The sequence below is a fragment of the Rattus norvegicus genome, chromosome 9, assembly GCF_036323735.1.
Source record: "Rattus norvegicus strain BN/NHsdMcwi chromosome 9, GRCr8, whole genome shotgun sequence".
In the NCBI taxonomy this organism is placed as follows: Eukaryota; Metazoa; Chordata; class Mammalia; order Rodentia; family Muridae; genus Rattus; species Rattus norvegicus.
The window spans coordinates 48,596,980-48,618,161 of NC_086027.1; the positions used below are offsets into that span (position 1 = coordinate 48,596,980).

Sequence of the window (21,182 nt, forward strand, 5' to 3'; positions counted from 1 at the left end):
GGGACATTCCTGAGTGTGCCCCTCTCCCTGGACAGAGAACAAGGAGAGTTATGTGTAGCAGCCCTGCAGAGGAATACATGGAGCCAGAACCAGGCATTGAGGACTCCATGTAAGCTGATGGCTGGGCCTGTTATCTGCTATGGCATCTGGGGGCTTCTCTCTTGCCTTGGACTCAGCTGCTAAGCCATAGAGTTGGAATCTGGTCCCATGTTCCTCCGACCCCAGAATTCCACTCTGGGTCAGAATTCTTTTCACACTCCCAGTTTCTTCCTGACTCTGTTCAACACTCTCCATGCCCCAGTGAAGCCCAGACTTCATCTGTCAGGAAGGGATTCTGCACAAAGGACACCTATAGAGAACCCGTGATGGGGGATGTAGCATAAACTCACTAAATCCAAGCTAAAGCAAAGAGTGGAAACAAAAAAAATAAAGGAACTCCAACTTGAATAACTCTTGCTGTCCCATTTACAAAATGAGATATTTTAGGGACTCAGGTCCAACCCTGAAATTCATTTGTTTAATATACATAGCACGGTAATTGTATACAATTACTGGGGATTACTGGGGATTGAGACCTGGGCCTCATACACATTAGACAGTAGCTGTGGCTACTGTACAGCCCTAGTCATACAGAATATTTCAAATAATTCAGTGCATGTGACAAAGCTTTGCGGCGTGGAAATTTCTGCTGCAGCACCATTTCTGATTGTTCGCTTCTCATATATTGGATTTTCAGATTTGGAATTCTCAACTGGTACCATAAACGAAGCTGCAATGACACAGCCAGGAACCTGGGAGAGCCACTGGGGAAGCCACTCCCACGTGCGGTGTTCCCAAAGGAAAGCAATATATATCCCTGTCGGAGGACAGACCTTGTGCTCACCTTCATGACTTCAGAAAAATGCTTCTCTCCTCTTAGCTTCTCTGCTTCTGGCATGGCCGTCAGGAACACAAACTCCTGTTTGGCACTATACCCTGGAGGATAGATTCACATATGGTCTCACAGAGGGTAGGGCACAGCAATCAGTGGAAAAAAAAATACTACCCCATCCAGCCATGTCCTGCTGGCTTCTGGCAAAGGCTACCCAACTCGAAGGTCAGTCTATGTGAGAAAGAGAAATGGAGCACGTGGACCTCAATGGACAGAATGACCTAACACCTAATCCTCACTCACACCTTTGAAAAAGAACTCAAAACCATCCAGGGTCTTACCTGTAAAATACGAAGCCGTGAAAGTTTAAGAAGAACAAACAGGACAGAAGCCTTTAGAAAACTGAATTTCATTCAAACTTAAAACCTGGGCTCTGCAAAGGTCTATCTGAAGAGGAGGCAAAGATTAGCTGAGGACCGGGAGAAAGCATTTCCAAGCCTCATGCTTAACAGACAGCTTGTATCTAGAAGACTCAAGGAAGTTAACAGATGAGACACCTAAGAATCAAGCAAGCCAATGTGCACAGGAGCGAGACATGCGGAGACGGCTCGCTGAAGATGACCACCAACACTGGCCACAAGGCAAACAAATCAAAGTCACAGGAAGAAGTAGCGGAGACCCATCAGAATGTGTGAGAAAGAACAGGGACGGAAAGCTGGTATGTGGAGGAGCCTGCTCATGTATACACTGTTGCAGTGCGATAGGTGGAAAGGGGTCTGGTAATTTTCTTGAAAGGAAAAAAAAAATCAATATGGTAACAAGACCTAGCAATTGTGTTTCAATGCATTTAATCCAGACAAATTAACATTTAGTTATATGGAAACAAAAACCCATATGCAAATGTTCATAGCAGCTTCGGGGGTAGCAACCTCAACCTGGGAAGAGCCCATACAACCCTCAGTGGGTGCACGGTTAACAAAAAGCTACATCAATACAGCAAGACACAACTGAGCAGTGGAAACCCAAGAGTCCCAGCTAACACTTCAACCATGCTGGGTGAACGCTCAACTGAGTCAGAAAAGGCAACCAGGTCCCCGGTACAAGATGTTCCTGAAATGACACAATTGTATAGAGGCTTGGGAGCTGAGGCTAAGGAGGGGGCTTGGATACACTAGAAAAGACAACACAGGCACATATACTGCTACAATTCCTGCACTCCAGAGGCCGAGGCAGGAGGAATGCAAGTTTGTAGTCAACCGGGGCTATGAGACTTGAATTTAGATTGCAAAAAAATCTAAACCAGTACCAAAAGACAACAGTCACCAAGGGTGATATGATGAATCCTCACAGTGACATAGGTTGTTCTGTGCCTGGCCCATGTCCCAACTGTGACAGTGTAGTCAGGTCCGTGTGCAGTTATCATGTGGGCCAGAGGGTAAACAGAACACATGATTTCCCAGACACACACACACTCTCTCTCTCTCTCTCTCTCTCTCTCTCTCTCTCTCTCTCTCCCTCCCTCCCTCCCTCCCCCTCCCTCCTTCTCTCTCTCTCTCCTCTCTCTCTCTCTCTCTCTCTCTCTCTCTCCCTCTCTCTCCCTCCCTCCCTCTCCCCTCCCTCTCTCTCTCTCCTCTCTCTCTCTCTCAACTATAGTATGATTTTTCTGCTTACACGAGTGTTTGTGTACCATGTGTGTTCCTGGTACCCAAGGATCAGAAGAGGGCATCTCGTGCCCTGGAAACTGGAGTTATACATGCTTGTGGGTTGCCAATGAGGATGCTGGGAATTAAATCTGGGACCTCCTATAGAGGACGCACTGAGACAGCCCTCCAGCCCTTTTGTGGTATTTCCTACAACTGCATGTCACTCCTCAGCGATCTCCAGACAGAAAAATTAATTTACAAACAAAAAGACAAAAACAGAACTCCAGCAGTCAGGTTATAATTTCCATGTTCACACCAGACATCATGTGGACTGTAAGTCAGACCAGGGGGCAGTTTACAAGCCACTCAGTCAAGCAAATCTTGAAAAGATCTTGTAGGAACTATTCAGGTACAACCTGGACAGAATCTATCACTTTCTGAAAACAAACATGCACTTAAAAATTTTTTTCAAAGTCCCACAGAAGCACAAATATACAATAAAAGCACATAAAATATATAAAAGTGTTCTTTAATTTAATAAAAACTTCCCCCTCTTGAGGAACACCTATATGGTGCCTGCCTTACTCTAGCCCCAGGCCACCCCAGTCTAGCTATTTTTTGAAATTTATTTTATTATTTTTGTCTTTATTTGATTTTACTTTGTATGGATGGATGTTTTGCCTACACATGTATCCGTACCACATCTGTGCCTGTGACCCAAAGGCCGAAAGAAATGGTGTGAAGAAATGGTGAGCTGAGGCAGTACTGGTGTTGGGAATTGAACCTGGATCCTCTGGAAGAGTGGCTATGCTATTAACTGCAATACCTTCCCAACTGAGCCAGTCACGCTAGCTAACAGCTGCCTCTGGTTTGGTTCTTGCCTGCACAGTGAGTTAGAAAGCTCCCTACTGTGCCTCTCTGCTCCATACCTCAGTTACTGGGCTCTCCTACAATCCCTGCTGCACAGCCTCAAAAACCCCACAGCCAACTTTTGAGTGAAAGGATAAACCTGCTTGGAGCTACAAGCACAAGCTGTTCTGAGCCTGCCAAAGGGTAAAGTGTGTGATGCTTGGTGGAAGGCGGCAAGTAGCCACCCAAACAGGGCTCCTGGCTCCCTGCAGTGGCCCTGACCCCTAAGCTGACTGGTCCAATCTCCACTGACTCAACCTGTCACCTTTGGAAGCTGACATGCTAAATGGCTCTGTGGAACCTGTGTTCCCTTGTTCTGTGCATAGGGAAATGTGTTCTGTATGCTGAATAACCGACTTGCCAGTAACTTATAGAAGGCAACGTAATTCCCATGCTTGGGGCACTGGGAAGTCACTACCCTGGTGTGAACATTTTCACAGTTTTAAGCTCCACAGATCTCTTCTAACCCTATCTAACTAGAGACAAAGGGGAAACACAGCATGGCCTAGTTTGTCTTTCAGAAGCTTAGCTGGTGGGGGGTTCTCTTCAGCAGCTGCCAGCACCCCTGCTGTGGTCAGATGCCAGTCCCTCCCACCTCTCTGCCTCTCAGAAGTAAGTCTCTGGCTTCAGGGTGGAGGGCTGAGAGGCTGAGGCATGGCTGGGCATCTTCATGTCCAAGATGAGGTCTGTTAACAGTCACAACGATGGCTGTTTATGGGTTTGTACCTACAACTGTAAATGGAGGATGGCTTTGCTTCCCCTTTCTAAAAGTTGTCACAGTCATCTCCTCACTGCCTGGCATGCTATTTAGTGACACTGCACTCTGGCTAGCAGCTCAGCCACAAGCCCATGCTACAGGCAGAGTGTGGAGATAATCAAAGTCATGCTTTCTGCCCCTCTGCCACTTAGAAGCAACCTGAGGGGCTTCTATCAGCCCAAGGACTGGCTGAAATAGAAAGTCCAACAGATAAAGAAAACAACGTATCCAAGTATCCAAGACCGGCTCAAGGGTTGGTTCGTATTTCCTTTTTTTTTTTTTCGGAGCTGGAGACCGAACCTAGGGCCTTGAGCTTGCTAGGCAAGCACTCTACCACTGAGCTAAATCCCCAACCCTTGGTTCGTATTTCAAATCTTGACAAATCACCACACTAAATATCTATCACTGGGTTGGATTATTTTTTTTGATACAATCTGGTTATTGATGCCAGATTCTTGTTCAATAGAAAAAGAAATTTGCTAAGGATAGGTTGTTGCACAAATGTATCAGCGTGGCTTTACTGCTGAGCAGCAAAAGTAGCAAGCTCTGAGGTGACAGCATCCTCCACTGAACTTCATGTTGGGTAAACAGAGGCTAACAATGCTCTTGGCTCCGAGGGTGCCCAGGAGCACCCTGGGCTACCCAAATGTCAGCGCATAGAGGAACTGCCTCCTATCATTAACCTTAAGGTAGAGCTGTTTGGTGAGCTGAGTTAATGAGTTTTGCCTCAGTGAAAACATTGAAGGCCAGGCCAGCAAGGTGGCTTGGTGGGTAAAGGTGCCTGCTGCCAATCTTAAAACTGAGCCCAAGATGGGACTCATACTGTGGAAGGAGCGAAACCACCTCCTACAAGTTGTCCTCTGACTTCTAAGGAAAGGTTGTCAGTTTTCTCCTTGGCTTTTCACCTCTAATGTCTCTTAAGTTTTTTGCCATTCCTGAGAGCAGCTAGCATAAATAAAGCCATGGCACTGCCTTTACCAGAACCCACTGGGAAGGTACTCCTTAAAAGCTCCTATCAGAGAATATTAAAATGCAAGAGTGTATTCAAAGAAAGAAACCATATGATCATCTCATTAGATGATGAGAAAGCATTTGACAAAATTCAATATCCCCTTTTGATAAAAGTCATGGAAAGATCAGTTATCCAAGGCTCATAACTAAACATAGTAAAAGCAATATACAGCAAACAAGTAGCCAACATCAAACTAAACGTGAAGCAATTCCACTAAAATCAGGGACTAGACAAGGCTGCGCAATCTCTACCTATCTATTCAATATAGTACTTGAAGTCCTAGTCAGAGAGGTCAAAGGGATACAAATTGGAAAAGAAGAAGTCAATCTGCACTTTTTGCAGATATGATAATATACTTAAGTGACCCCAAAAATTCTACCAGAGAACTCCTAACCTTATAAACAACTTCAACAAAGTGGCTGGATATAAAATTGACTCAAACTAATCAGTAGCCTTCTTCTATTCAAAGGATAAACAGGCTGAGAAACAAATTAGGGAACTGACACCCTTCACAATAATCACAAATAATAGAAAATACCTCCGTGTGATGCTAATCAAGCAAGATCTGTAATGACGAGAACTTCAAGTCTCTGAAGAAAGAAATAGAAGATCTCAGAAGATGGAAAGACCTCCCAGTAAAATGGCCATCTTGCCAAAAGCAATCTACAGATTCAATGCAATCCTCATCAAAATTCCAACTCAATTCTTCATAGAATTAGAAAGATCAATTTGCAAATTTTTTTAGAATAACAAAAAACCCAGGATGGCAAAATTTATTCTCAACACTAAAAGAACTTCTCAGGGGAATCACCATCTCTGACTTCAAGCTATATCACAGAGCAATTGTGATAGAAAACTGTATGGTATTGGTACAGAGACAGGCAGGTAGATCAATGGAATAGAACTGAAGACCTAGAAATGAACCCACATACCTATTGTCACTTGATCTTTGACAAAGGAACTAAAACCATCCAATGGAAAAAAGACAGCATTTTCAACAAATGGTGCTGGTTGGACTCGAGGTTAGCATGTAGAAGAATGCAAATTGAACCATTCTTATGACCCTGTACAAAGCTCAAGTCCAAGTGGATCAAGGACCACCACATAAAGCAGATACACTCAAACAAATAGCGGAAAAAGTGGGAAGAATCTCGAACACATGGGCACTGGGGAGAATTTCCTGAACAGAACACCAGTAGCTTCTGCTCTAAGATCAAGAATTGACAAATGGGACCCCATAAAAGTGCAAAGTTTCTGTAAGGCAAAGGACACTGTCATTAGGACAAAATGTCAACCAACAGATTGGGAAAATATCTTTACGTCTGATAGAGGGCTAATATCCAATATAGACAAAGAACTCAAGAAGTTAGCCTCCAGAGAATCAAATAATCCTATCTTAAAATAGGGTACAGAACTAAACAAAAAATTCTCAACTGAGGAATACTGAATGGCCAAGAAGCACCTAAAGAAATGTTCAACATCCTTAGTCATCAGGAAAATGCAAATCAAAATGACCCTGAGATTCCACCTCACACCAGTCAGAATGGCTAAGATCAAAAACTCAGGTGACAGCAGATGCTGGCGAGGATGTGGAGAAAGAGGAACACTCCTCCATTGTTGGTGGGATTGCAGACTGGTACAGCCACTCTGGAAATCAGTCTGGAGGTTCCTCAGAAAATCCGACATTGCATTACCTGAAGACCCAGCTATACCCGTCCTGGGCATATACCCAAAAGATGCTCCAATGTATAACAAGGATACATGATCCACTATGTTCATAGCAGCCTTATTTATAATAGCCAGAAGCTGGAAAGAACCCAGATATCCCTCAACGGAGGAATGGATACAGAAAATGTGGTACATCTACACAATGGAATATTACTCAGCTATCAAAAACAATGACTTCATGAAATTCATAGGCAAATGGGTAGAACTAGAAAATATCATCCTGAGTGAGGTAACACAATCATAAAAGAGCACATATGGTTTGCACTTACTGATAAGTGGATATTAATAGTGCAAAAGCTTGGATTACCCAAGATACAATTCACAGACCACAGGAAGCTCAAGAAGAAGGAAGACCAAAATGTGCATGCTTCAGGGGAACAAAAATACTCACAGGAGGAAATATGGAGACAAAGCGTGGAGCAGAGACTGAAGGAAAAGCCATCCAGAGACTGACCCCATGTGATCCATCCCATATATAGATACCAAACCCAGACAATATTATGGATGCCAAGAAGTGATTACTGACAGGAGACTGATATAGCTGTCTCCTGAGAGGCTCTGCCAGAGCCTGACCAATACAGAGGCAATGCTTACAGACAAACAATGAACTGAGAACGGGGTCCCCAATGGGGGAGTTAGAGAAAGGACTGAAGGAGCTGAAGGTGTTTGCAACCCCATAAGAACAACAATGCCAACCAACCAGAGCTCCCAGGGACTAAACCACCACCCCAAGGGTACACAGGGACCTATGGCTCCAACAGCATATGTAGCAGAGGATGGTCTTGTCGGGCGTCAATGGGAGGAGAGGCCCTTGTTCCCGAGAAGGCTTGATGCCCTAGTATAGGGGAATGTCAGGGTGGGTAGGTGTGGGATCACCCTCATAGAAGCAGAGGAAGCTAGCAGGTTTCTGGAGGAGAAACCAGGGAAGGGGATAACATTTGAAATGTACATAAAAATATTCAATAAAAAATACAATGTTTTAAATTCATATTTTCCCTTTGGGGTGCGTGTGTGTGTGTGTGTGTGTGTGTGTGTGTGTGTCTGTCTGTCTGTTGTCTGTCTGTCTGTCTGTCTGCTCTTTTGACATTGAGCCTCACTTGTGGTCTATCCACTCTCAGAGGCTCAGTCAATCCCCAGCATGAGTTTCCAGAGAAGCTAAGGTAGAAGGTGTGTGTCACCAGGCTTCAACTATCAAATTCTGACTGACAGACGTCTCACTGATGTGTAGCACACGCTGTCCTGGTTCTTAAAACAAACCAAACTTCAAGCAACTTCATCACGTGGCTCACCCTTCCTCACCAAGAGATAAGGTCAGGGTTCAGAAGTCACATGCTGTTCTCAGCACTGTTCTCTCAGCTTTTCAGCTGTTCCACATTTGGGGCCAGTGCCCATCTCAGAAATATGAATTTCATCTGTCCTCAGCAGAGGATTACAAAGCCCGGCAGGTGACTCCTGTCCTCGTAAGAGGTCACCAATATTGACTGTGCTGAAACTGCTCAAGCCTCCTCTGATTGTGACACAGAGATTTGAAACCCAATCTTCCAATGGAGCCCCTGGTTCCAAACACCCTGTGATGGCCCTGGATGTCCAATACAGTAAGTGTGACACCCCTTCACTGGGCTGTGCCGACCCCATCAGCTGTCTCACAAGGACTTCAAGAAGATGATGAAATTTGTAATGGCAGCCAAGTGGTGCCCTGTGTTAAGTGTCTGTAGTCATCCTTTAGGGCAAGCCATGCTGAGGACCACCGCCTGGCTCACACCGGGCTTCCCCATTCCCCCTGCATGCCTGCTTCCAGTTCTATTTCTCTGAAGTAGAGTGGAACAGAAGAGATGGAGAAGGCGGTGTGGGGATCAGAGGCCCTTAGAATAGCTAGGAACACACCAGGAGTTCTTGGGGATAAAGGAGCCAATAGCCAACACCGCAAACTACTACGTAGGCTGCTACAGCCACTAGAAGTGGGGAACAGTGCTGCTAGAGACGCCTCTAATGAGCTGTGAACCACGGAAGGATGCACAAGGCTCTGTGCTCCAGCCTCCTGAGGAACTGCTTCTCTGGCCAATCAATGCTTGGAGCCTGGGGACAGTGTTGAGGGAAGGACTCCATTAGCCATAAATCCATTCTGCCATGAAGCACACCTACCATCCGGGTCTTTGAAGGTCAACGTGATGAACTTGCTGGCCACCATGAACATGAAAATCACCCAAAAGCATGCAGCCAGCAGGAGCCACTGGTGGTGCATGTTGTCAAACAGGGTCCATCCGATGATCCTTCCTGGAAGACACAAGGGAGATGCCTCTGCCGTTTCAAGCAATAAAATGTGGTACTACGACACAGGCGGCTTCAATTAAAAGGTCCAATATCAATGTGAACACTTCTAATTTGCTACAGTGGGTATTTGGACTTGACAGTTAACATTTCAAATTTAATGAATCCTTCCAAAAGGCCCATCTCACAATTAAATCAACTCCCAACACCTAGTAGAGGGGAATAACAAGGAACAAATTTTATCCCGGAATCCCTGAGACTTTGCTGTGGTAGATCTGCCTCCTGAGTCCTGTCTCCCAGGTCAAGGTCACAAGAAGCTCATAGAAAGGCTGACAAGAAGCCATCCATCAGACCAGCCAAGGGGTAGAGGGCAATTCCTGCATCCAGACAGAATGCTGATGCAAGGAGGGGATGCTGTCTGGTGGACTGGGTGTATCCCCACACAGAGAATCTAAGAAAAATAACACCCATGCTTCTATAGCCCATTCGACTTCAAGGACCAGTGAGGGTGGGGGTGGGGTGTCATATTATCACTGGGAGTGAGGTGTGGCACATCTGTTGGTCCTCACTTTCTTGTGTGTAAGGACGTACAAGGGACCAGGGAGCCACTGCCAATCCTCAGCACAAGATGGGGGGGGGGGCAGCGGCGGCAGACAGACAGACAACCAAGCATATTTCAGTCAAGTGGCACTTCTTGAAGCAAGATGAGGCCATGGTAAGGGACCAAACTGGGCTGTTTTCTCCCAGCTGACTGTGATCGGCCATCAATATAGGCAAGAGAACAGGTCTCCCGCTTGCTGCTGCGAACTGTGGGTGATTTTGGTGAGAGCTTCCCATCCCAGGCTCAGCCAAGACCCACAAAATAATAACCCTCCTTCTTTCCTGATGCTGTATTCAAGAGCTTCGCTGGGACCAGGCATCTGCAGCCCAGGTCCCTCCACAATACCTGTGAGTGGTCCTCTGATACCCTCTTTGAAGGTATAAATTCTAGACACGTCCTAAATGTTGCATGGGACATACCTAAAACAAAGAGAGAGAGAGAGAGAGAGAGAGAGAGAGAGAGAGAGAGAGAGAGCCATTTGCCTCTTCTGGTTCTGGAATATAGACTTAACTGAGTGTCTGCAGTTCAACCGTTAGAATACAAGCCAAATCCTTCAACTGCCTCGGGGCTTGCCACCTCCCACGCCATGTGTGCCTTTCTAGGGTACCTTATGGGCACACTCAGGCAACCCAGGAGTAATGCCCAGCCTGATTCCTGGGGTCTTCAAGCATGGGTGCCAAATTATGCATAAGTATAGGAGACCAGTTAAGTTTAAATCTCGCACAAAAAAATGCACCCACAGGATCTACTCAAACACACACACACAGTCTCTCTATTTTTCTGTGCTTGTATATTGGGCCTAGTGCTTCTGGCACATCCCCAGGCAAGGTCGCCAGAGTAAACACATAAAAATGTAACACACCGTATAAAGTTTCTAGGAAACAACATATAAATTCTAGACACGTCCTAAATGTTGCATGGGACATACCTAAAACAAAAAGAGAGAGAGAGAGAGAGAGAGAGAGAGAGAGAGAGAGCGCCATTTGCCTCTTCTGGTTCTGGAATGTAGACTTAACTGAGTGTCTGCAGTTCAACCGTTAGAATACAAGTCAAATCCTTCAACTGCCTGGGGTAGGCCACCCCAGTCTTATGAAAGTCTCTTTCTCTCTCCCCTCCTCACTGGGGTGGCTCGGTGCAAAGTGGGATCCTAGACTTCCCTCTAAGCCCAGCCTGTGCCTGACTCCAGGCTGGCTCTCCCACTAGGTTTCCTGATCAATCTCCCTACCCCACCTCTGACACGAAGCCTTCATCTACCCAGGATCACCGTTAAATGAAACTGAGTCAGCAAAGGACTAGTGTTGAAGGCTGGATAGGCCCAAGGCTTTCCCTGAGGCCCTGCTGTATGGAGAAAGACGCAGTTCCTTCTCTACACCAAGAGCCAGACATGGCCTGCGCCCAGGGCCTTGGGGGAGCTGTAGCCACAGATCCCTCCTGCCCACTTCACAGCTCACCTACTGCCCTCCTTAAGCCACAAGGGGGCTCCTCTGGGGCATGAAGGCTTAGGAAGTGTATGGGCACAAATGCTCACCCCTCTTCAAACTGGTCCTCTGAGAGGAACATCAGAGCCAAGCTCTTACTGGTGTCTCAAGAACAGATGCCCAGGTTAGACGGCTCCTGGTCCGTGACCTCATGTCTTGCCATGGGCTCTTTGCAATTGATGTTCAAGGTCTGCTCCCGACAGCATGAGTAGAGGAAGGGCCAGCTTCCTTCATCACTGGCTCATTGATGTCCCAACATTGGTCTCTCTCATTTGGCAGCCCCTGTCTTCGGCTAGGCACTGCCTGCTGCCCCTTCCCCCTCCCCATGTGATCGGCTCACGCCAACCAATTAACACACCAGCAACTCAAGTGGCACCTCATGCACGGAGACCTCCAAAGCAGCTTGCCAATGTCTGCGTCCATCTAAAGCACCATGCCACCTTGAAGACTCGGGACTCCAGCGTCCATAGGAGAGAGGCTGCCAGTGTGATGCCCAATAACTGACACCAGAACACGCACAGCTCTTAGAACTTCAGCATGACGTGGAATCAAATTATACTTTCTAAGTCACAGTGTGTGCACATACTCGAGTCACCATGAATTTACAACACGCTACTGATTTGGGGAGACGGCTCAGCGGTCAAGAGCTTTTGCTGTTCTTCCAAAAAACCCCGAGTTTGGTTCCCAGCACTCGTGCCTGGAAGCTCGCAATCACCTCGCAACCCCAGCTCCAGGAGATCCTACCAATGCCCTCTCCTGTCCTCCATCAATACCTGCCCCCACGTGCACATGCCCACTTGGACCCAGACGTACACATAAATAAGAACAAAATGAAATTTAAAAACACTGAGGGAGGAGCTATGAGATCATTTGGGAATCCAGAAACTTCAAATTTTGAAAAAAACGCTATGCCATGTGGCAAGCCTACTGGACAAAGGCCGTGTGGACATATAGCATCAGTGCGTAGAAAAGGGAGTTACAGGACTGGTGCTGATCCTATTGGTTAATAAAAACAACATGCATGCATACTACATGAGAGAAGGTGGCTACATGCTATGCACACCCGTAACACAGAATAACACCCTGAGACGGTGAAGGGAGAGTTACTTTTACTTTAGACATATTTGTGTTTTAAAAGTTTTTTTTTCCAGTAGCACATAGCCTTCTCACAGTTAAAAAAGAAAAAAGAAAAGAAAAGACAAATAAATAAAAATGTCAAAGAATGCCACCTATGCGGACGTACCTGATGCTTTTAGCTGCTGGCTAATTCTTTCTACTTCACTAGTATTGGCCACGGTTTCTTTCTTTCCCTAATACCGTTTCAGAAATGGAAGTCTTCTAGCCAGGAAAGTGTGATGACCTGGCCAAGTTGATGTGCACCAGGACATTTAGCAAATACATAGTTTTCTTCCTTAGTTCTTATTTGCTTAAAAGAAAACTGAGCAACTGAGCCTAAACTGCCGAGAATGACATGAGAGACGTCCTTCCCAAACATTACGCTATGGTTTTTGTTGAAAGTATTTGGGTTTTCTTTAAAGGAAACAGGGAGCTGCAAGCACAGTTGGAACCCCTCCCTCCTCGTGTCTGAGTTGCTTTCTGTTAACCGTTAACCGTAGCAGACAAAACCTCAGGTGAGGCAGGTGGGGTTTTTCTCTCTGACAGGATAGGCCAAGGAGGCAGTGAAACCAGGCTTGCAAGGGAGACTGCGTCGCCCACGGGGCTCACCGGAGAGACACACAACAGCAGGTGAGACCAGGGAGGGGAGACACACAATATTTGGCTTCCCACCTCATGGTCTATAGTGAGAAAACAGAGTGCTTAACAGAGACACAAGGAAAAGCATTGCGAGTAAAGGTAACACGGTTAAAACATAAACCGGGCCTTCGACCTCAGGGGCGTACAATGTGAGCCAGCCAGTGTGACTACAGCCTAGTCCTCTCTCAAAGCACTCACCCTCGGGTCCTCTGTCAGTCCGCTTTATAACAGAGGGCCCTTAGAAGTGAGGTGGTAGCTGGAAAGTTCCCAGAAAAAAAAAAAAAGAATAAAACCAACCACATCAATGTTAACTGTTCTAATTTAGAACTCAAATGAGGGCCTGCGGATACGGCTCAGCTGCTGGGAGAGCACTGGCTGCTCTTCTGGAGTTCGATTCCCAGCACCCACGTTGGGCAGCTCCCAGTCACCTGTAACTCGAACCCCAGGGGATCCAACGCCCAAGTCTGGGCTCTGAGGGTACCTGCACATGCACATATAAGCACACAGACACACCCACACACAGAGAAATAATAAACCTTTTTAAGAAAATAAAATAAGTGACTACAGAGAGCTGCACTGTCACAGGTCTCCACGAAAATTACCTTGGACTATCTTCAGCACGCTGTGTACTCACGTACATCCCAACTCTGTGTAGGACCTCACATGCTTGTGACTGTATAATCAGACCCCTCGCTGACACCAACTGGAAGGCTAAAAATGTCACCAGATAGCGTCGGAGGCCTAGACTGTCCTACTTTGCCACAGCCCGAACAGACGGTGTTGATGTATCTGAAAACAGTCTTGGTGTGTGGCTTTCTTTGTTCTATAAACCTTGATCAAACTGTTGTTAGCTAGAAAGTTGTGCTTGAATCGCTTGTCCCCTGGCTATGGTCATTCATACTCATTCCTAGGACAACTATTTCTTTTCTTTTTTTTTTTTTTCGGAGCTGGGGACCGAACCCAGGGCCTTGCGCTTCCTAGGCAAGCGCTCTACCACTGAGCTAAATCCCCAACCCCAACTATTTCTTTTCTCTTAAAACTTTAATGATTTATTTTTATGTACGTGGGGTTTTACCTGTGTGCAGGTGAGGGTGTTAGAGTCCCCCGGAACTGGAGTCGCAGACAGTTGTGAGCTGCCATGTGGGTGCTGGGAATTGAACCCCAGTCCTCTGAAGAGTGGCCAGTGCTCTGAACTGCGAAGCCACCTCCCCATCCCCAGAACAACTATTTCTCGTTTCCTTTGAAGTGACAGCTGTGTTTGACTTTATCTTTTTGGCAAGGACATATGCTTGTGCATGTACATTTAATGGACAAAGTAATTAAAAAAGAGATCACTCTCCAATTCACCATGAAAACATATGTTCTTTCCGATAGAAATGGGGTTAGAGATAGGACCATCTCACGTGTCCTTACAGAATCTCAAAGTCTAACAAACCCACAAGAAGCAGAAAAATGATGATCTTGGAGAGAGATGGTACTCTAAGAAAATACAGGAGGCTGTGACCTGGGGAGAGGGTTCCACTCCAGGGAACACGGGATTAACTTAAGAGGAAGGAAGACTCACGTGGATCAAGGTGCAGTTGAGGCAGAGTCAATGCGACTCAGCAAACACTGGCCCTAACAGTTGTGTGGGATCCCGTTTTTTTTTTTTTTTTCCCTGACATGGAAGAGGTCTGATCCTAAATTTTGTTTTAAAGCTCAAAGATATAAAAGGTGAATGTCCATTTGACAACAGCCTATTTCCATTTGTGGAGGAGGGGGCATCCTCATCAGCGTAAACCAACCTGACCAAGTGCTCGGTCCACACCTCTATCTCTATAGACCAGAGTGAGGCGCTGGGGAGAAGCTCAGTCAGCCAAGTGTTTGCTGCATGGGGACCAGAGTCAGTGCTCCAGGACCCATACAGAAGGGCTGGGAACCTACTTTGACATCACCTCCATTGACTTGCCTGGAGATGCAGGCTTGCAATCCCAGTGCTAGGGAGACACAGACAGCGAGGCCCCTGAGCATGCCGGCTAGCCATCTCAACTTCCTCAGTGGGTTCCAGGTCAGTGAGAAATCCAGTCTCAAACAAAAGCAAAAGCAAAGCCAAAACAAGGTAGGGGCTGGAGAGATGGCTCAGCAGTTGCTGCTCTGGCAGAGGACCCAGGTTTAGTTCCCAGTGTGCACATCTATTTACTTACAACTGCTTCGAGCTCAAGTTTCAGGGGCATGGGATTCCCTCTTCTGGCTGACCCAGGCACTGAATACTAATGGTTCGCACATACACATAAATTAAATGAAATAAGTTATTAAATAAATCGATTAATTAAAAGTCAAGGAATGACCTCTGTCTGGGCTCAATATGTTTGCGCACACTTGCGTGCACAGCTGGCCCGACCCGTCACACCAGTGGGTGAGCTAGTAAGCTGACCCACAGTATAGAGTATGTAAGGCTTTTGATGGGTCCTGGAGAAAGGCGTCCCTAGCTCACCATGGTGTGATGTCCTCTCTGGTTACAGCAGCATCTAACTAATGTTGAGGCCAGTGGCTCAATGTCAGTCGTGGCTGTACGTTAGAATCGTTACATTGATCTCAACGAACAGCAATGCACCAGGGATGGGCAAGTCAATTGCCAAAGCAGGTCCCCAAGCTCTGCACGACCCTCTCACGAGCAGAGCAGCCGAGACAGGGACCCGCTGGTCCAGCCGCCCTCTACCCAACAGGCTTTCCTCAAACTTCCGAGTCCATGTGAATCCCCCGGGGATCTCGTTAAAATTCAAATTCTTGGCATATTCCAGAGTAATGGCTACTCCCCCTCCATTTTCAGGACTGGCTGTAAAATCTCATGGCTGTCCACCGATGCTCTGCATTAAGTGTTCTTGATAAATGGCTGAAGAAATGTTTAATTAGAATCTAAGACCATCTTCCATCACTGCCCCGAGTAGACTCCTTTACAGCTCTCCCATCTACGGGTGAGTAGACACTGTAGAGTTAAGATTTGCTGCCCACGAGGAAAGAAACCCTATGACAAGGTGCCCTGTTTTCTAAACTAAAAAAAAGTACCCCCAATTCCTTCAGCCTCACTTCTCTAAGTATGCACTGTTCTCTGAGCTGTGTCCCTGAATACAGATCTTCTCCCCGGGGCTGGCCACCAACCAGAGCTGTTAAGGTCCAGGCTCATGATGCCCATCTACAAGGGGACCAGGACAGAGAATGGCGCTTCCCTTCAGGGTTCCACTCAAGGCCAGTGAGTGTGTCCCTGTAACCAGGTGATAAACAGCCTTCAAAAGACCTGGCATTTGCTATAATTAACTTCCTGTCAAGGAGCCAATTCGACCCACCCCGCCAGCCCACTTGCAGCTAATGCTGGCGGCAGAGTTCAGTGTGCCTCACACTGCTCTGGGCATAGTGTGCTCCTGCACACAGAGTCCCAGCCCTCCGGGAGCTGGCATATCCATCTTCAGAGCCTTCCTCCTTCCAGGCATGAAGTGGTACACATGTCAAGATGCCAACAAGCCAGAGGATGGGCTCTGAAAACCCACAGACAGAACCCATGGCTGTAAGGAGGGAGAAAGCTGGGGAGAGAAAAAAAAAAGCCAGTAGAGCCCACAAGATGCCTTCACCTCTTTTCTCTTTCAAACAAAAGGGAGGCAGCACCACGCATCAGAAAGTGTGTCCTCACCATTGACAGCCCCAGTGCAGGTACTACTGCCTTTGGATGCACTTTTCTCTCTCCTGCATTATAAGAAAGGGATGCCTGTAGAGTCATTCGTCTCAGCTGTCCACATCCCCCACTATGGAAGCACAAAGGCCCTCCTACCATGTGATCCAGTCAGATCCAGTCAGATCCCATCCATCACTTTCTGCTTAGCTGGTTTAGAAAAGGCTCTTTAAAAAGGTCCTGTGGCACACAAGCCCCGTCACCTCTGTGTGCACAGGCTTCAGCCAGTCACTCATTCAGGAGCACATTCGGAGCCCTCCAGAACACAGCGACACACACGTTCGGAATGCTAATGGAGAGGCTGATGCGCTAGGTGAGAGATCTGTACAGATCTGTGATGGAGAAGGGTAAGGGTGGGAAGGCTGGGGCCAAGGGGAAAGAAAGGTGGTAAAGGTAGCAGGCATTCATTCTAGAGAGCTGGGTTTCGGGGAGATGACAGCCACCACTCTCAACACTAGCCACGCCCACTTGCAGGGACACCATCTCTGGGACACACCCCGGGCACTGGGAGCAGTTCAGTGCCTTAGAGCAAGCATGCAGAGTGGCTGGCTACACCGCTCCAGGGCAGAGCACAGAGACAGACAGGTGTGTGCAGGGAGCAAGCAGTCCACAGGGCTAATAAGGCTCGGCCATTCTCACGGAAGACTATCTCAGGCAGCACCCTAATAACAGAGTGCAAGGCCAGATCCTGGAGCCCCTGTTAGTTCTATAGGATGGGAGCTGACCAATCAGCTCTCCGACTGAGATGAGATTTCTGGGTTTTGTGGTCCTTGTCTTCTACCACGGTTCACTATATTCTCAGAGACAGGGGGGGGAAATGTTAATTAAGTGGGGAATGACCTAGGTGCTTTGTCTTTGTTTTTGTTTGTCTTTGTTTTTCAGTACTAGTTTAAAAGACTTAAAGTTACTTTGCAGCGGTGTTGCCCCAAACACCAGCTTGAATACATTTATCACCCAATGGCTCCTTTTCACATGCTGATAGGGCTCCGGGGACTTCTGGTACAAACCTTTAGCACTTCACTCAGTAAGAGGCTGACCTGTAGCTTCTGCTCAATGCAGCTTCTTTGCTTTAGTGTTTGGGTGACTCTCAATTCTTTGACCCCATCTTTAAAAATCCACAAATTAGGGGTTGGGGATTTAGCTCAGTGGTAGAGTGCTTGCCTAGCAAGCACAAGGCCCTGGGTTCGGTCCCCAGCTCCTAAAAAAAGAAAAGAAAAAAACCGCACAAATTAGACCAGTGAGATGGTTCAGGGGTAAATGTGATTGACAGGCTTGGCTGAAGACCGGAGTTCAAACCTTGGGATCCGCATGGTGGAAGGAAAGAACTGATTCCCAAAAGTTGTACTTTGATCTCCACAGGCTGTGCCTTGCCACAGTCATACTTGTAAACATGCACACTCACAGACACACACACACACACACACACACACACGAGTGCACACACGCATGCACAGGGTATGTGTGAAATAAATAAGAGTAAAAGCATGCACAGATTACGAACATGGAAAAGAATAATTCAATCTGCCAGCCCGGACAATGACCCTGAACACTTCCCCCCCACCTCCCGGAGCTGAGGACTGAACCCAGGACCTTGTGCTTGCTAGGCAAGAGCTCTACCACTGAGCTAAATCCCCTACCCCCCTGAATGCTTTCATACCAAGACTATAGGCAGATTTCAGCTCCATATTTACAATGAATCAATCTAAACGCTTGGGTAAGAAAAAGGACTGAACCTGCATCTTTGAGTGTATACTGTGCTATTAGAAAGCCAATTTTGATTAAAAACAAAACATGGTGACAGGAGAAATGGAGCAAATAAGGAAGAATTGAATGAGAAGTCTGGGGTCTAGAATTCTGAAAGCTACAAGGAGGGCAGTGTCCCTGGTAAGAGAGCAAAGCTGCCAGCAGTGGATGCTGTGGAAGCCGGATCCTTACCCCATCACACATACCTCAGGCTCCACAGTTACAATGTTGAATGTTTGTAACACTTCCAGACACAGAGGAAACCTCATACAACCTGGTAATGTCAAGGGGCTACTAGGCTTGGAAAGACACTGGGGAGAAGAGAACCAGACCCTGAGGCTGGTACAAGGGGATATTATCAGCCCTGCCATACTTTTTGATTTTGAATTGTGATGTAACAACAAATTTATCAAACTACAACTTATTAAAGCACAGAATAGTGTATGAATGCGTCTACACAGACAGGTCTATTACAGACCACTGAGCTTTTAAATTCCCAGTGCAAGCAGTTCAGATTTTTTTCTTTGTCTTCTCTGCGCCATTCTTCCAACCCTGCCTTAGAAGGATGGGTTGTCCTTGGTTAGCAGAGGAAAACATTCTAACTGTCCAGTGAGTGGCTGAGGCAGAAGCTTGGAGTAACGGAGAATGCTGACAGACTGTACAATCGGATACTAACCCAGTGCTGGCTGCAATGCATGCTCCTATTATAGTTACAGAACCCATTTCTAAGCATGCAGATACATACCCATCACTGGGTGCTTAAGTTCCCTAAGATGTCTATACAGGAGAGAAAGGAGGCTCTATAGATACTGGATAGCCATGATCTTAAATACCTGTCGGGTTCACATTTTCCATCACGGACCATCTGTGGCCGGGGTTTGGAACTGTCACATTCCCATGCTGTACTGGCTCCTCATGAGGTTTATGGTTCCTCTGTCACTGTGTAGGATAATTTGAAATAACAGTGAGAATTCAAGACCATCCTCAGCTGCACAGCTTGAAGCCAGAATGCGCCACATAAACCCCATCTCATAAACAAAAGACCAAAACTGAAACCCAAGTAACAAAACCACCAGTTTTCTTAATATAACTTAGTTTCTACTTGGAATACCAGTGTATATTTTCTATAACAGGTTCCTCACAGAAAGCAGGTAGCATCTGTACTTCTTGATAAGCAAGAATATATTTCAAATGTGCCATAAGAGCCAGCCATTTAAGAGCCATCCCTGTGACTCGGTATAAAAATTAAAATCCTTAATGAAATATTTTTTACCAAGGATAATCCAATCCCACTGTTTTATTTGCTAGATGTTGGGTAAATACTTTTTATACAGCACCATGAGTTATTCCAATGACAGATTCACTCTGGGTTCTGTCAAGCTTTAGCCCCTAGCAGATTCTAGACAAAAGTCATTTGATAAATAATAATGGGATAAGCGTCAACCTCACAGGATTAGAGAAACCACAGATTTAATAGGTTTGTAGAATAAGCAAACAATGGACTTTATTCTAAAAAAAAAATCTCAGTGTTAAAATTAAAGGTAATTTCACTTCACATAATTTAAACAATTCCAGACTGTGTGAAGAGGAAACAGACTGGTTCAAAAGGTCTCAAGTTTAGGGTCTTGCATAGTCCTTTCTCCCCACTGTATTCCTGGCTCCCTCCTAATTCTTCACTGTATAATCTCCTTGAGCTTCAAAAATGACCCAAATATTACTACAAGTGGCACAGATTATTTGCAAATGTTTCCTGATGTCCTTTGTTCAACTTTGGTAAAACAAAAAGCAAACAGACAAACAAACAAACAAACAAACAGAACCCTATTTTCCTTTCCGGGAAGGTAAGGTCTTGCTAGGAAATTTCTTCTGTTCTTCAGGGTCAAGAGCAAACATTCAAGATTTTTCTTTTCAGCTTGAAATTCCCATTCTGCTTCAAGATAAACTATGTCCTAATTATCCTGGGGGCCGCGGAACGTAGAAAGCCATTTCTCTCTTTGTGTCTTTTCTTTTTAACCCAGTCACTTAAAAAAGAAAGAAGTCGTGGCTGGTGATCAGCAAGCTGGAACGAAGCTGGGCTGTCTCGTTTTAAGAAACATTCCCAGCTCTGGCAGTTCCAACAGACCAACGCAATAACCCAGCTCCTTGTGGCTAACCAGAACCTGGCTGAGCTACTTTGTATTCACTGCCCTTCCCTTTCCTGCCTTGAATGGACTTGGAGAACGAGAAAGCACTGGCCTTCGGAAAACCTGTTTCATCTTTCAAGCCAGAAAGTGCAGTAATGGATGCTTAGACCTCCAACTTCTATGGGGCCAGCACGCAGAACCTGCTGGCTGAGCTCCTTCCCCTCAGCTCCCAGGGAGCCAGGCTCAACCAAGCGCTCCCTAGGAAAAGCTGCACAGGTTCCTCCCTCTCATCCTCCTTCCCCGCACGCTCCCGGGACCCAAGCGGGAAAGTGTTCTCCTCTTTCCACCCCGCCCCCAATTAACAAACGCAAGTCTCCAGCCCCGGAGGGCAACCGTAGACGATGGATGGTTCAAGTGTCACCGATTCCATTCATCACTGCATCCGGCACAAGGACGCCGCCTCGTTGCATAATTAAGAGATGAAGGCTCTTCCCAGGAATCTCCATCCAGCGACGTCTTTAAGTCGCCCCCAGCACATACCGGGGTAGCTCGCCAAGAAAAACCGACTCCACCACCCTTCTGTCCTCCCGG

General features: G+C 46.5%; 1 protein-coding gene across 5 annotated transcripts in view; it reads right to left on the reverse strand.

Annotated features, from left to right (window-relative positions):
- Chst10 (carbohydrate sulfotransferase 10) overlaps positions 1-21,182 on the reverse strand; it is a 29,913-nt gene that overhangs the window by 8,405 nt on the left and 326 nt on the right. The window contains exons 2-4 of one of the 5 annotated variants that reach the window (XM_006244730.5): positions 19,302-19,407; positions 9,063-9,194; positions 884-975 (exon numbers count right to left, since the gene is read on the reverse strand). In XM_006244730.5, coding sequence (XP_006244792.1) covers positions 884-975; positions 9,063-9,194; positions 19,302-19,323 — 246 coding nt within the window. In that variant the 5' untranslated portion in view covers positions 19,324-19,407. Of the gene's footprint in view, positions 1-872; positions 976-9,062; positions 9,195-17,732; positions 17,924-19,301; positions 19,408-21,182 lie in introns of those variants that run through there. The other 4 variants (XM_063266597.1, XM_063266596.1, NM_080397.2 and 1 more) reach the window with 4 other exon arrangements.